The 16705-nt window shown below is 38.9% G+C and overlaps 2 protein-coding genes across 7 annotated transcripts in view; one reads left to right on the plus strand and one right to left on the minus strand.

Annotated features, from left to right (window-relative positions):
* The window catches only part of UBP1 (upstream binding protein 1), a 52625-nt gene extending 36041 nt beyond the window's left edge, over positions 1 to 16584 (plus strand). For 2 of the 5 annotated variants that reach the window (XM_003256831.4, XM_003256830.3), the window contains 8 exons: positions 2079 to 2182; positions 3955 to 4009; positions 4673 to 4766; positions 7811 to 7901; positions 8663 to 8781; positions 11468 to 11610; positions 12307 to 12358; positions 14553 to 16584. In XM_003256831.4, coding sequence (XP_003256879.1) covers positions 2079 to 2182; positions 3955 to 4009; positions 4673 to 4766; positions 7811 to 7901; positions 8663 to 8781; positions 11468 to 11610; positions 12307 to 12358; positions 14553 to 14590 — 696 coding nt within the window. In that variant the 3' untranslated portion in view covers positions 14591 to 16584. Of the gene's footprint in view, positions 1 to 2078; positions 2183 to 3954; positions 4010 to 4672; positions 4767 to 7810; positions 7902 to 8067; positions 8782 to 11467; positions 11611 to 12306; positions 12359 to 14552 lie in introns of those variants that run through there. The other 3 variants (XR_004029794.1, XR_004029795.1, XR_004029796.1) reach the window with 3 other exon arrangements.
* The window catches only part of FBXL2 (F-box and leucine rich repeat protein 2), a 147368-nt gene that overhangs the window by 18065 nt on the left and 112598 nt on the right, over positions 1 to 16705 (minus strand). The window contains exon 16 of one of the 2 annotated variants that reach the window (XR_004029798.1): positions 1039 to 1749. The exons of the other annotated variant lie outside the window; for it this stretch is intronic. The gene's annotated coding sequence lies outside the window, so the exon portion shown is untranslated. Of the gene's footprint in view, positions 1 to 1038; positions 1750 to 16705 lie in introns of those variants that run through there. 2 annotated transcript variants of the gene reach the window in all.

A 16705-nucleotide genomic window follows, 5' to 3' on the forward strand; every position in this document is an offset into this window, starting at 1 on the left:
TTTACATAAATTGAAATTTAAGTTTTAAAATTTGCTGTGACCATAGCCTCTTATCTCAGTCAAGATATTTAAAACTTATTAGTACCAATTTATCAAAACAATAAATCTTACAGATTTTGATGAAAATTTATTAAATGTAAAAATAGAAATATTATTGGAAATGCATCTTGAATGATGAGACAGGATAGAATATAACTTCTAGAATTTTATAGATATGAGAAATTTTGTTTTAATTTTTCTTTCAGTGGTGTCATTCAGGTCCTGGAAGTCCTTTTGAATCATCTGTCAAAAATCCCAGGGACATTTTTGTGTGATCTACTAGATTATTTCAATATATGTCAGTTGACAATAGGTCCTCCTGAATTATTTTGATAGCAAATAATTGAAAATCACCTGACTTATAGAAAAACTTAGTCATTAGAGTTATGTACTTTTTCTTTCCTTTTTTTCAAGATGGGGGTCTCACTCTGTTACCCAAGCTGGAGTGCAGTGGTGTAGTCATGGCTCACTGCAGCCTCCCCTTCCCAGATTCAAGCAATTCTCCTGTCTCAGATTCCCAAGTAGCCGTGACTACAGGTGTGCACCACACCTGGCTATTTTTTTTTTTTTTTTAATCCTAGTATCTTTAGCTTGGCTTTGGGGAGAGTCTTTCTTCATTATATTTATTTATTTATCTATTTTCATTTTTTTTGAGATGGAATCTCGCTCTGTCGCCCAGGCTAGAGTACAATGGCATGATCTTGGTTCACTGCAACCTCCGCCTCCCAGGTTCAAGTGATTCTCCTGCCTCAGCCTCCTGAGTGGCTGGGATTACAGGCACACGCCACTACACCCAGCTAAGTTTTTGTAATTTTAGTAGAGACGGGGTTTCACCACGTTAGCCAGGATGGTCTCAATCTCCTGACCTCATGATCCACCCGCCTCAGCCTCCCAGAGTGCTGGGATTACAGGCATGAGCCACCACGCCCAGCCTGATTATATTTATTTTATTTTTTGGTAGAAACAGGGTCTCACTGTGTTGCCCAGGCTGGTCTTGAACTCCTGGGCTCAAGCTATCCTGGGCTATCCTGGGCTCCCACCTTGGCCTCCCAAAGCGCCGGGATTAGGGGCATGAGTCACCGTGTCCAGCCTGGGAGAGTCTTAAACCCCAGGGCTATAATTAGATGTGATGCCTTTCTTGTGTAAAATGAGAGAAGGATGATTATGAAAGGGGACCCTTGAAACTGAGTCCTCAGATCCATTGGTTTTTAGAAAGAATACCTGTAGAGTGAAATCACATCATGTGACGTCTGTATCTCAAGTCTGAAGACTTGTATTTGAGATTACTCTGGCATGTTTAGCATGCTTTTGACTTTGACTTTTTCAACCTCCTAATTGTAATAGTGTATCTCCATGTCTTTGTTCTGTTTCTGGTCAGAATTTTGCCTGGAGCTGAAAAATATTAAAGTTCACCATAACCCTTCCAGAAAATAGAAAGATAGATAGATAGATAGATAGATAGATGTAGTACTGTACACAGTTGATGTATTTTGATGCTGGGCCTGTCTGGTCTGTCTTGAGGATTATTAATCTTTAGAGGTATCAAAGAAGCAAATGGGTACTGGTGAGGCTGCTCATTAGGGAAGAGGGCAAAAGGAGCACTAGCTAGGTCAGAGCCATGTTTCAGGTCACCATGTGATGTCAGATGTTGCTTATAAATCCTTTCTTGTCTTCGCCATTCTTAAATCTTGATAGGTGCCTGTTGGGAAACTGATAAAGAGGATACTGGTAAAGAGGGAGGAGAAAGCTCTTCAAAGCGATTATACTTAAGCATATATTTTAAATGCCTTTATAAACTTTTGCTGCTGTCATCACTTTAGGTCTTCTCTAAGATTAATCAGTGTCTAGACGCACACAGCAGGTAAAACTTTTCTTTGCCACACAGAAGTAAATTTGACATGTGTCTGTGAGGTTGCTTGATAAATGTCAGCTGTCTCTCATTTTATAATCTTGCATTTGGCTAGTGAGTGAATTACAAAAATATTTCTTCCACATATTTTAAAAGCATATCATTAATTTATTTCTGTTTCTGTCCTTAGTGTTCTCCATGGCCCGATGCCCCCACAGCCTATGTGAATAACAGCCCTTCCCCAGCGCCCACTTTCACCTCCCCACAGCAGAGCACTTGCAGTGTCCCAGACAGGTATCTAGTTTGCGTGATCGTGTGCCTGCAGCTAACTAATGCTCATGTGCCTTTATTTTCCCATCTCTCCATATCCAGCAGCCTTTTGTTTGTATTGTACCTGAAGGAAACAGTAAGGGGAAGTATCCTGTATCTCGGTGGCAGAGGACAATCATTGTCTTTTCTTCACCTACCAGCCTTTTTTACTCCGAGCCCCTTATACCTTACATAGTCACAACTATGGTAATTGTAGACAAGGGGCCATTTTCAAGATATAGCCAAGATATATTCTTTGTAAGATTAAAGACAACATTAACAGTGTCTATAGGTAAAGAGAGAGGGACAAAGTGAGTTTATTACTAAGTTCATTCACTTGTCTGTAATGCTTTTATCAAATGGGTTATTTTCTGCAGTATTTCTTTTCTCTCCCAATAGATACGCTATTTTTTTAATTGAATCTTTAAAGGAAGACCTTTCGGTTTCTACAGATTTGTTGTGGTTTTAGAAATGGAAATGGTGGACTCTTTATTCTGTTATCCAGCCTTGACTGGCAAGAGTCTAGAGTGAGCTCAGGGTGGGAGCAGGAGACTGTATTTTGGGCATCTTGAAGGTACAGCGGTACCCATGGAGGCTTTCCATTCCAGGGCTTTGCTGCAGAACTAATGCAGAGTAGTTCACATCAGAAGTTCCCTATTTTTAGGAAGTTTCTTGTTGGGGAGGAAAATTATGAAAGCTAAGACCAAAAAGGAAAAGGTTCTCCGGTCATGCTGACAAGGTCTGATGAGAAAGCAAGCAAAAATGTGCTTTCCCCCTGAGGAGATGGATAAACTGAGAAGGCAGCTTGTTGTCATGTAGGCTATTATGCTTTAAGAGTAGAAAAATACCCTTGGACTTAGAAAATTAGAGGAGTGACCAGAGGACCAGTAGGTTACCATGTCTGAGGGCTTAGAATAGTGTCCTGGTCAGTCCGGTCTGAATAATCTTAGAAAATGATTATGGCTTTAAAGGTGAGCTGTAAGTTTATGTACTCACTAGTAGACTGGAGAACTCATTGTGTTCCCAGCACTGTTCTAAGTGTTCCGATACATTAGTGACCGAAGAGACAGACCCCCGTCTGAAGGAGCTTAAGTTCTTATGGGTAGAAAGGATATAAATAATCAAGATAATAAACCTAATCCACTGAGGCACAGGGGCTAAGAAAGGAGTTGGTGCTCAAGAGCCAGAAGGTAGCCCTATTCCCTGTGGAGCTGTTTTTCATTTCATTTTACTTAGAAGCACAAGGATAGTGGTACAAGTTAATCTCTTTTGTTCTCTTGAAATTCACCCTCATCAATCTTGGATATATGTATTACTTAAAGGAGTATCATTTTATATTTTTGCTTAGGATCATTATACTATTTCTTGTAGCTCATTTTTTTTGCAATTATTTTCAACTATTTATCTAATTTGATGTTTCATATTTTTTCCCCTTTTAAAAATTAATGTGTATCTTTCATTTTCCTTGGCATCCCTGAAGATAATTGGGCAAGCCCTTTTGTTTCACAAAACTTGAATTTCTTACTAGTACAGATGAAGAAGGCACAAATTAAGACACAGTCTTCTGTGTCTTCATTTCGTCATCACGTCCACACCCTAAGCTGTTGCGCTTGCATTGTTGCAGACTTTCATAGCTGTCTCCCACTGTTGCCTTACTTGAAATTTGCATAGTTACAATGCAACAGCTTTTAATGCCTTGATTAAAACATATATGTATTATAAAAATCATCATTTCCTTCTTTTTCCTTTCTCCCCAGCAATTCTTCTTCCCCAAATCATCAGGGAGATGGAGCTTCACAGGCCTCTGGTGAAGTAAGTATCTTTTTACTAAAACTATCTGATGCTTTCAGGGTTCTGCATTTTAAAGTTTTGTTTTTTGTGCAAACGTATGGAGTAGGTGAGAAGTTTTGTTACATATATATAATGTGTGGTAATCAAGTCAGGATATTTAGGGTGTCCATCACCTGACTAGAATACATTTTTTTAGGTATAGTCATCCTACTCTGCTATCAAATACTGAATTTACTCCTTCTATTTTATTGTATGTTTGTTTGTACCCTTTAATCCAGTTCTTCTCATCCTCTCTCTTATCCCTCATCCATTCTTCCCAGTCTCTGTTACCTATTTTTCCACTCTACCTTCATGTGTTCAAATTTTTTTAGCTCCCACATATAAGTGAGAATATAAGTCTTTCTGTGCCTGGCTTATTTCACTTAAGACAATGAAATGTTCAGGTTGTCCATGTTGCTGCAAAAGATGATTTCATTAGCAGCAGCATGATTTTTCTCTTTTTTTATGGCTGAATAGCATCCCATTGTGTATCATGTTTAAGATTCTGACAAGGGCCTGCATCATTATTTGGGTTGCTGGAGTCAGACTCATGCTCTTTTCAAACTCCGAAGCTTTCTGTGTTTTGTTTAAATGTTCTAAGTTTGAATGGTTCCTTTTATTTATGTTCATTTTCATTGTTAATAGCAAATTCAGCCTTCAGCTACGATCCAGGAAACACAGCAATGGCTGCTCAAAAACAGATTCTCTTCCTACACAAGACTGTTCTCTAATTTTTCAGGTATGTGTATGTGTGTGTGTATCTGTGCATGAGAATGTTTTGTTTTTGTTTCTGTGCTTTTATTAACTTTATATTTTTAAAATTTTGAAATAACTATAGATAGGAAGTTGCAAAGAAAAATGTACAGAGAAGTTCTTTATATCTCTCCCCCAATAGGAATATCTTGTATTTTTATTATATGCTATTAAAGCCAGGCAGTTGACATTGGTTCAGTCAATAGTTTTACCAGACTTACGTGTCCTCATTTGTGTGTATGTGTATATAGTTTTACATGATTTTTTTTCATTTTATTTTGAAATAATTTTCATTTTACAGTAAGTTACAGAGCTAGTACCGTGATGTTTCGGTGTACTTTTCACTCTGTTTCTCACATAATTATAGTACAATAGCAAAACCAAGAAACTGACATTGGCACAATGTATGTTATGGTATAGATATTTGTAACCACCACCACAATTAAGATACAGAATTATGCCATCACTACAAGGATCTCCCTCCTGCTACCCCTTTAGAGTCACACCCACACCCTTCCCCCACCATCCCTAATCCTTGGCAACCACTTTATATTCTGTCTGTAATTTTGTTATTTTGAGAATGTTATATAAATGCAATCATATAGTATATAGCCTTTTGAGATTGGCTTTTTTTCACTAGCATAATGGCCACCTAAGTTGTTGTGTTTATCAGTAGTTCAATCCTTTTTATTGCTAAGTAGTGTTTCATAGTCTGAGTGTACTCAATTACAGTTTTTATATACTTATGTATATAAGTTTTTTTTCTTGCACAGTAAGCTAAGGGAATGTTAAGAAGGAATTTTAAAAGGTATCAAGCACTGCTTCTCCAGGTAGTGCTATAGGAAACCCGTTTAGAGGGACAGCAATAGATAATGACAGGTGGGGCAGAGGTAGCATTTCCCAAATATATTTGGCTCTGGGACTCTTTTCCAACATGACCACCTAGGAACATGTCCTGGCCAAACATCCTGAAAAGTGCTGGATCACAGTAAAGTGGTAGTTAGCTTTCCTTCACCTGCAGTGCAGTAGGGCCATTAAAACACAACTTCGTGAATCCCTTTAAGAGGACAGAACTTGTGTGTGCACACACTCAGCCTGAAGAAAAGCTTGATTTTGCAAAGAACATGGTTTCTTACTATGCCACGTATTGTAATGTTTGTGCAATGAGTAGGTATTCCCCGTGTAGTTCTTTGTCTCTTTAAAGTTCCAGATGGAAGTCATTTGCTAGCTGGGGACTACATTTTTATATAATTAAGTAAAGCCTTTTATGTATGAAAAACTAGAAATTGTAAAATTTCAGGGTCGGGGAGCTGGGGTTTGTCTTGCACTGTTGTATGGAAGGCAGTAGCACATATGAAAAGCGTAGCACATAGAAAAAGCACTGACATTTGGAACTGAAGGAGGCCCCACGTTACTATCCTGTTACATCAGGCAGATCCATGTTTCTATCTGGTGAGTTTTAATCCCTTTCGCTGTGAGCAGTGATCACATGGCGTGGCCTTCTGCCTTTTCCTTATCCTGGGGGCTTCTTCCAAGAAAGTGGGTGAGGAGCTAGCCATGGTACCCTTTGGGCACATCTCCTGAATCACAGCACTGACAGTAGCATGGTGAGGAGGACAGTGAGTCTTCTTGCTCTGATCCTTGTGGGCATTCACATTTCAGGAAGGGTTGTACATTGCAGTTCTCTGTATGGGTTAAGGGTGTGCACACACATACACAGTACTCTCTGGTCCCAACTGTGAGGTGCATGTAGTAAGCCCTGGTAGAGAGATGAAAGAGAGCCTCTCTGCTTACCTGACTCTATAAAATGACTCTATTAATGCTCATGTCTCATGGGAGATGTGCTTCTCTGATCTTTGTTTTACAGACTAGAAATTTAGTATGCTATCGCATTTGAGCCTTTAAAAAATAGAAAGATGACTCCATTATCTTCTTACATATGTAAGTGGCTATTTATCATATCGAAGTCAAGCCTTCATCCCAAAGTTCATCTTAATTCCCCCAATAAACTGTATCCTGGCTGTTAGAGAATAAAACAAAAGATTATGGATACATTCAGACATTAAAAAGTAGAGAGTATATGATGACCTCCCATGCAGCCATCTCCTAGCTTCAAAAACTACCAGCATTTGGTCAGTCTTGCTCTCCACTATTTCCTCTCCTGCCTTCTGTTGTATTTCAAAGCAAATCCTAGATGCCATATCATTTATGCTTGAAATACTGAGTAGTAGTTCATGGTGTGTATGTACTCAGGTATGGCTTTTATATACTTACATGTAAGTGTTTTTTCTTCTATGGTAAGTGAAGGGAGTGTTCAGATAGAATTTTTAAAAGTGTCAAACACTGCTTCTCTAGGTGGTGCTATAGGAAACCTGTATAGAGAGACATTTACACTTGTAAATGACATCGTTAAGTAGGATGTGCTTGGGGGAAATCTTACGGTATAATGTGTGATTCTCTGCCATTCTTCTGTTAAAATTGGCTGCTGTGACAGAGTTGTTTATGTTATAGAATGTTTGACTTTACATTGCATGTTTCAGTATAAAGAGGCCCAGTCCTAGTTCGGCTACCAACTCTTACAGACTTTAGGCAAGTCCCACAAACTCTGGACTTCTATTTCCTTTTTTGTAAAATTAAAGATTGACTGGCCTGGGTGATCTCAGGGTTTGTTTCTGTGGGGTGGGTCAGAATCATGTTTCTTCACATAGCCACAACCCAGTCACTAAATAAGGTAGATGAGTGAAATCCTATATTGGGAAGAGTTCTTTAGGCCCTGCTCTCATTGATTTGATTCATCAGCCTCTGGACTTCTCAGCTTCTTCTTGATACAGGACATGGAAAAGCCAGCATTTTCCTTGGCTCTGAAGGACAGGTGTCTGTTTGTCTTCTTGTATTGTTCATGTATATGTGAGTATTCAGGATATCTGTGGTTATTTTGAAGGACATTGGACTGCATGAAGACAGATGACTGTAAAGCAGTTCTGTTCTTTTTCCATTTATTTGAGAAAAAATGTTTTTGCTCTTCTCTAGGTGCCGACTTACTAAAACTGACAAAGGAGGATTTAGTTCAAATTTGTGGTGCAGCCGATGGAATTCGGCTCTATAATTCACTGAAGTCAAGGTAAAATACTGTGAACTGTTTTGCCTGAAATAAGAATGTACCTTTCTTCGCGTGGGGAATTTGGGCAGAATGTGTTTCCACGCTAGGTTGGCGTGTGTGCCTGTGTGCGCCGTCGAGCATTGGCAGCATTGTGCTCACAAGAAGACTGTTTTGTGTACACCTTCAGGGCAGGCCCAGATATGATGCAGGCACTGATGAGGGCAGAGGTAGACTGTAAGACTGGTAGAAATGCACATGGGCAGTACTGATTTCTTGAAGACGACTGGGTTTGTTGCCAAGAAAACAAAACTTCTAATTTAGGTGAGCTATACAGAATCTATGGTTTTCAAGGTCATGACTATTACTAAACAGTTATTAAAAATGTAAACTAATTGTGAATTAAAATGACAGAAACTGTAAATTGTGCTGGCTTGTAAGAACCATTTACTATCATTGCTCTTTCTATACTTGTGGTGTGAGAATTCCATTAAAATTGAATCTTACTGATTTTTAATTTGCTGACTTAATCTTGAAACTTAAATTTACCAGCATCTGACAGACCATCTCAATGGTTTAGAGTCTGGATCATCATATTAGACCACCTGTGATAGTTGGTGTGAGGTGTGTGGTTTTTATATTTTTATTAGTAAATTATTTTGTATAACGAAATAACATAAAGTTCTCATAAGGAAATAGAACTTAGATTCCTGTAGTTGTCATATTTGTACACGTGTAAGGCAGCTTTCTCTCCCAGGCTCATCAGTAGCATCTTCTGATTGCAGGTCGGTTAGGCCCCGTTTAACCATCTATGTCTGTCGGGAGCAGCCAAGCAGCACAGTGCTGCAAGGGCAGCAGCAAGCTGCAAGCAGTGCAAGCGAGAATGGCAGTGGGGCACCCTATGGTAGGTATTGAGGGCGTCTTGATTCTGTCACTTCTGAGACTGTCAGAAATGGGAAGGACTTGATTGAGCAGGCTTTGGAGAACTCTTGCTGTGTTAGGAATGCCAAGTTGCTCATGTGGGAGCCTCGACAGCAACGAGAGGTGGCAGCTCTAGGGTCAAGTCCTTGGGAGAAGAGGAAACTGGCATTCTTTCTCAGTTATTGCAGCCACACTATGGGTCTCTTTTTCATGTGGCCTTTCATGCCGGAAATATCTAACAAGTGGAAAAACTAGCTTGAATGCATTGAGATCTTTCTGGCTTTTTTTTTTTTTGTCAGATTTACTGAAATGATGAATATAACACTGGCAGCTTAATAAAAAAGCAGGAGGGTTTTTCTTTCCTTTTTTTTTTTTTTCAATTTTCCTGACTAGGTATGGGGAAAACTCTTACGGCATAACATGTGCAACAGTGCGTGCATGTAATAGTCCTAAGTGTGTGGACCTGTCACTGACAAGTGTTCGGCCAGCACTGTGCACTTTGTGTGTGGCGAGTCTGGTGCTGTGTTTTTATGTCATTGTAAATAATACTACACAGTACGTTATCTTGGGAGGGCTTCTTATCCTGAGCGTTTAATTGTACAGTATAGTGCTGGATTAGGACAGAGATAATCTTGGCCTCTCCCTCTTCTCACCTCTAAAGATGGCCCTTAAAAAAGCAAGCATTTTAAAAGGCATATATTTTCTCATTTATAGTATGGATATATGGTAATATTTCCTTCTTTCCATACTCTGAAGTGGAACAAAGGGAACATGCTCAGAACTTAAAAAAGAAAAAAAGATGTGTTAATGGCATTCAGAGATGCAGTTATTTGCCCTAATAATAGGTAGAGCTCTGAAAAATGTTTTGTGGTTTGAATTTTACTGAAAAATTGGAAGGATAGCATCACTATTGTGAACTTTTCTATTTGGTATCATTTTGACTTCAAAAGCTCTGAATTTTGAGATTAAGTATACAAATTCTTAAAGGATAAAAATTTAAAGGAGATCTCCCTGTATCATCAAGAGCTTATACATCACTTAGATATGGCCAAGATTGTAATATTTTGGAAGGTATATCCTCAAACTTGAGTGTTTGTGGAGGGATATGGGGAAATATTGGATATTTTCCCATAATCAGCAAACTCTTTCTGTAAAAGGTCAGGTAGTAAATATTTCCATCTCTTTAGACCATACATAGGGTCTCTCACATTCAGCTCTGTGACTGTAGTGCTAAAATAACCATAGACAATATGTAAATTGTAGATAAAGCTGTTCCAGTAAAACTTTATTTAAAAAAAAAAAAAAAAAAAAAAAGTGGAGGGCAGGAATTGGCCCATATGGGCTGTGGTTTGGTGACCCCTGCTCTAGATCATTTCTATATTCTTACCGTAATTTTAGTTCCAACTTCTTTTATGTAATGGAAAATTCTGGGTTTCTATACATACAAACCCCTTGTTTGGGGAAGCAAAGTTCTCAGTAATGATATTCCTGATCCATGTCTGGCTTTAATCAGTAATTGAGCACTCACTACAGATGTGCACTGTGCAGATGTCTACTGATAAGTTCTGTGTAGCAAAAATGCAGAACACTGGATGGAATGTGGCTGGGGATTTCTGTAAGGAAACATCACACTTCATTGTTTATATTAGCTTTTCATATAGTATGTTTTATATTATTTAAAATTTTTTGTCGGGGAGGGGCATATACAGATTGCTTTTATTCCTTAGGATAAATTCCTAGTAGTAGGATTACTGGATCAAAAACTATAATGCTTAACTGGGCGTGATGACTCATGCCTGTAATCCCAGCACTTTGGGAGGCCTAACTGGGCAGACCGCGTGAGCCCAGGAGTTTCAGACAGCTTGGGCAACATGGTGAAACCCTGTCTCTACAAATAATAATAATAATAATAATAATAATAATAAATAATAATAATAAAAATTAGCCAGGCATGGTGGCGTGTGCCCCCACCATAGTCCCAGCTACTTAGGAGGCTGAGGTGGGAGGATTGCTTGAGCCTGGGAGGCAGAGGCTACAGTGAGCTGTGATTGTGCCACTGCACTCCAGCCTGGGCAACAAAAAAGGACAGTCTCAAAAAAGTAAAAAGAACTATGACTCTTTTAGGGTTCTTTTTGTATATTGCTAGAAATATATGAAGTATATATTATTTTTAAAAAGAGCTTTCTTCAGGCATAATTTACATACCGTAAAGTCCTCCCATTGTAAGTGTATAATGGTATTTTAGCAAATTTACAGAGTTTGGCAGCCATTGTCAAAATCCAGTTTGAGTTCCATTATTTCAAGAAGATCCCTCATGTCCATTTGCAGCCAATTCCTGTTTTTAAATTTTGAATACATGAAACTATATTAACTGAATAAAAATATAAAGAAAAATTCAAACCTCAAATCTTTTTGTCCAGGAATTTCTGTTAATGTTTATTAAATTATATTTGTGGATATAAATAATGTATTTTTATGTTTTAGATTGGTAATTCGAGATTTCAAGGTAGTAAGATGGGGAAAGAAATAGTTTATTCCCATTTAAAATGTTTTTTTACTTTTTTGGTACTTTGAAAGGTGTGACCTTCATACAGATCCTACAGATCAGGCAGAAAACAGATCAAAGATTACTGTTAAAATGCTTTTCTTTTTTTTTTTTTTAATTTCAGTTTATCATGCAATCTACTTGGAAGAAATGATTGCCTCAGAAGTTGCTCGAAAACTTGCGCTGGTGTTTAATATTCCTCTCCACCAAATTAATCAGGTTTACAGACAGGGTCCCACTGGTATTCACATTCTTGTTAGTGATCAGGTAAATCATTTGTTTTTCCTTTTCAGACGGGTATTTACTTTTATACACGTAATTGTAGAACTGTAGAAAAATTCTGTGACCTCTTTTGAAAATACTTATGAGAATCATTTTCAGAGAGTTGGGAATCACTTTGGAAGAACTTACAACCAAGAGTTTCAGGCATCCTAGTGATAATATGGAATACAAGCCAAGGAAAACTGGCTTAGCCTCCCCCCAGCCCTTTAGGATGCAGCCAGTCAGTGGGGCACTCTAGGGATAGTGGCAGGCTTTGGTCCTTTTTATGAAGTGAGTCATTGGATGTGTTTTCCTTTTGTCTATTATTTGATGACTAATTTAAAAAAACATGTAAGATACATAATTTTTCCCCTAGTGATTGGTGGCAAGCAAGTAATAATAAAAGAGCACTTTATGCAATTTTTGTTTGAGTCATCATCCACTGGAGCTGGCAAGCAATGTGCCCCTGTGGGTCACATGGGTGACCGACCAGGTCTCTCAGGGACCATTATGGACAGGCATAGTGAACACAAGGCAGTGCAGCACGTGTGCATCTTTGCTGCCTCACACTGCCTTCATGAATTATCGTTTTGGCCATTGAGTCCTGTGTTTGTGTGAGAAGAATATTTACTGTTTTAAAATCATTTTAAGAAATGACAGTTGGATCTTAATTGTACTTACGCATTTACTTTATCCTTCTAGATGGTTCAGAATTTTCAAGATGAGAGTTGTTTTTTATTCTCCACAGTAAAAGGTACTTTGCATGTGTGTGTGTCTTAAAATGCCAGAATCATGAGAGATGGTGTGTGCCTCTAATTAGTGCCTCTCGTGTTTATTCTTTAAAACGATTGCTTTACTCATTTTAAGAAGGAAGTTTGATAAATGAATCGAGAATATTTCTAATGGTTGTAACAGAAATTAGCATATAAGGAAGAGAAGTCAGTCTTTCTAGATGACTGGAAAAAAAATCTCAATTCATTCAGCCAACGTCTTACTGAGCACTTTGTATCAGACACCGTGCTTCTGTCGCTCAGTGGATCTATTGAATAAAACAGAATCCATGAAACTCCTATTGGGGAAAGCAAACCAAAATTGGCCAAGAGATACACAAAATTACCAATATGTTAAGTGCCATGAAGGAAAAGGAAAGTGTGGGGTACTTATGGATAAGGGAGATCTGGGTTGAGGGGAATATGAAACTAAGGCAAGGCTTCTCTGAGGAGGTGTCATTAATCCTGAGACTTGAAGAATGAGAAGGAGCAGGAGCTGGCCATTGAATTAGCATCCCCAGGCAACGTGGGGCTGTGTGCAAAGAAAACACCTGGCTTCTTGGAAAGCCTGGCAGTGGGCCATGTAGCTGCCATGCAGTGTGTGAGGGTGAGCGGATCACGGCGAATCAAAGCAGGAGGCCGGGTCTGGCATGCGGTGACTGGGTGATGATGGTAGTTTGGATTTACTTGAAATGCATTGGGTTGTCACTGAAGTTGTTTAAACAAAGTAGTAGTAATGTGACTAGATTTTTCTTTCACTTTCACAACTCTGTGGAGACAGACGAGAAGGTGGCAAAACGAGGCAGGAGATATCCAGGTGAAAGGTGGTGGTATCTTACAGGTTTATAGACAGGGTCCCAGTGGGCTCCACTTTTGAGGGAGGAATAGTTCTGACACCTGGTTTTCTGTGGAAAGTAACCGGGCAGATGGTGATCTCATTGAAGAGGTAAGTATGGTTGGGGTAAATCAACCAAGAGTTTGATTTTGGATATGTAGAAATGTCAAGTAGGCAGTTGACTATTACCAGTCTGGGTCTCAGAGAAGAGGCCTGGCCTTGAGATGTAAATTTGGAAGCCTTCAGCATATCAACAGTGATTCACAGCTGTAGGAGTTGTTAAGGTCATTTAGGGAGAGAATATGAAAAGAGAGCCAGGACCAGGCTTAGGTGGCTCCTACATTAAAGAGGAGGGATTCCTAAATGTAAAATTATTTGAGAAGAGATCATACATTCATAGACTGTTCTAAAAGTCAGGTGAGCTAAGATCCAAATCCGGTCTTAGCACAAAAGCTGCCCCTAGAAGAGGGAGATGTCATGTGTGTCAGGTGTCCCCAAACTACTGAAATACTGATTTTACTTTGCGCCTGACATGTTGCATATGCCATCAGGTTACCTGCAAGGCTGAGTTTTAACTCTGAACTGGTTCACTCTTTCAGAAACGTCTTTAGCCTAGTACCCTTCTGCTCAGTCTTTTGTTTTCACAGCAGTACAGTTTTTACCTTGCATAACTGGCATTGTCTGAAAAAGAAAACATACACTATAATTGCATAGTTCTGTTTTGTGAAACCAGTAGACACTTTTTGGTATTAGAAATCATAGGATCTGCCCTCTAATCTCAATTTACTGTTTTTTTTTTTTTTTTCACTTTGTTGCCATGAGAAAAATCATTTTTTTATGAATGCCTATATTGCTTCTCACTATTTACTGAGAAACACTAGGCAAAAGGAATGATACATTTTTAAAATGTTTGAAATCTCTGAGTAGCTCAGAAATTTTTCTGGAAAAGGTAGATGTACACATTTGCATTTACTCCCTCAGGTCCTCTGCCCTGACACAGTATATTTCACCTGTTCTGCCTCTAGCTCTTGCTCCCCTTATGGACAGCACTATTATTGTGTGTCTTGATAGATGTCCCCCTACCCCCAGAACTGGCAGACAGTGTTGGAATGGGGGCGTTGATAGTGGGCCAGGCTTTGCAGAATGTCTAAAAAGGGAATGTATACATGAAGTTTTTTGGGGGAAGAGGAGCTAGAGCAAGTTAATCTGCTTGTTTCTCTAGAATCATTTAAAGGTAACCTCTGAATTGGGAAGGGAGGTTGCAGTTGGCAGGGAGTTTTCCATTTAATAGGCTTAATTTCCTAAGCCTGACTGAAGAAATAATGTCTTTCCTTTTTCTGCAGCTGAAAATAGTGATGGCATCCACATAATTTTGAAGTGATGTCTTATATAGACTGAACTATATTCAGTACCAAATAGTCACGCTTAAAAGTGTGTGAAGACTGAATCCAAGAAGTCTTGGGATTGGATTTTACCATATGAAATGTTTCATATTGAAAACACAAGATGACCTTTCTAATGAGCTGTATGAGAGGTGAATCTCCTCACTGTCACTGCCATAGCCAAGCATCCTCATGAGAGTGAGCACGTCAGCACAGCATGCATCCAGCTCTGGAGGCTACGGTGCAGGCATAGCTGCCTGCTGCTCTGGCAGAGGCCAGTAAATACAGTTCCTAGAAGCAGCCTTTGCTGTCTTTTTACACTGTATGCGGTTTGGAAATGAATGTAGAAACTTACTGTGGGCATTTACCTTTCTGTGCCAGTTTGGCTTTTATTGCCTGAACCTTATGCTGACCTGGAGAGGAGACGGGGGACAGTGCTGTTGTGGGGCCAGCAGTAAATCTGTATGCGGAGAGCTGTGTTGTGCTGATGTGGCCGTTGGTGGTCAGGTAAGAGGCTCGGCACCTTCTTGGAAGAAATCATGTCTGAGGGTGTACGTTTGATATGATCATGCCAGATTGGAGAAGATCCAAGCCAGGAAGATGGGCTTGAAGCAAACTGCATTATCAGGAGTACCTTGGTGAGAGGATCAGTGTAAATCCTAATAGGTACAAAGACTTTTTTGTGTTTTGGCTTTGTCACAGATTTATTGAAAAACTTTTTTGCTTCTGCTTCCATTTTTAGCATTTTAGTTTCAGGTTTTCATTTTTGGAGATTCCTTGCCTTTTAAACTCGTGGTTTTTCTCTCGTTTTCTTCCCTCTCTCCCTCCATCTCTGACCACCCCCCACCCTAACCCCCCACCCCTACTATCCTATTAAACATTTTTAAAGCCCTACCCCAGACATTGGAAATAGGTGACCCAAGTAGGGGGAGAGAGTATTATTGTTGATAGCTTCTGACTGGGTGTTAAGGGATCTTCAAGATGAATTTTTTTGTGGAAACACTAGATGTTATCAGTCAAACACTAAAATGTACCATACAAATCCCTTAAGCCTCTCTCAAATATTGAGCTTTAGTACAATCATGGATAGACATTCTGGTGATGATTTAGGGGCTTTTTATACACCACATAATAGCTTCTTTCTCTATAAGAGTGCCTCTTTCATAAAACCAAATGCTTGTCTGCTAGCATACTTTTCAAAGGGAATCCACTGTTTTCTCACTTTCCTCCCATATCTCCGTCCTTCATCCAGAACCTTCCCAGAATCCATCAGCAAGCATGTTTGAGGCCTGTGGTGTAGGGGACTGAATTTTTTTTTTAACTTCTATTCCATTTTAATTGTAGGATATCTCTGTCCATATACCCAGATGTCCTGATTTGAATGTACTATTTGATCCTCATTGTGTTCAGGCAAAAAATAGGAAATGAGTAATTTTGAGTTTGAAATCTCTCCCAGAAGACAAACTACTTCAGTGGGTAAAAGCTTTGACATTTTATGTTTTATTCATAAAGGGGGTTAATTATTTGCTACAGAGAAGCACGATCTATTTTCATCATCGATTTGAAAATATCTGTAACTCCTATAGATCCTGTAGGCAGAGAGTTTTCCTTTCTGACTTTTTCCCTTTGCTTTTGTGTGACCACGTGTTTTCTGTACCAGTCACTGGGGAAAGAAGTGAGTTTATCTCTTGTTTTAAAAGTTTTGCTTGTCTATTTAGCATTCCTTTTTGGGTCTCAAGATTTATGGAACAATAAATGTCATTTAATGCTGTGTGCTTATTTTGAATTCCTCATCAGGTTTTAGAAGCGGGGTAAAAATACTTAGATGCTTATCAGACTTGACTTGAAATTATACTGAGTGACATTGAACATGAGTTTGTCCCAGTGAAACAGGCTAAATAAATTTTGGCACCAGCAAATTTGTTACTTTGTTTTTTTAATAGTAGGATGTACACATTTCAGTATAATAAATGTTTTCTGATTGTTTTGCAAATGTGTGTCTCATTTAAAATCCCAGTTCCTGCTACTGTCACTTCGTGTCATAGAATCAAGGAGTTTCCCTGTGTGTGTTCTGAGCCAGTCTAAATGTAATTAATAATAGGTTAGGCTCATGG

This window comes from Nomascus leucogenys, chromosome 4 (genome assembly GCF_006542625.1).
Source record: "Nomascus leucogenys isolate Asia chromosome 4, Asia_NLE_v1, whole genome shotgun sequence".
Classification (NCBI taxonomy): Eukaryota; Metazoa; Chordata; class Mammalia; order Primates; family Hylobatidae; genus Nomascus; species Nomascus leucogenys.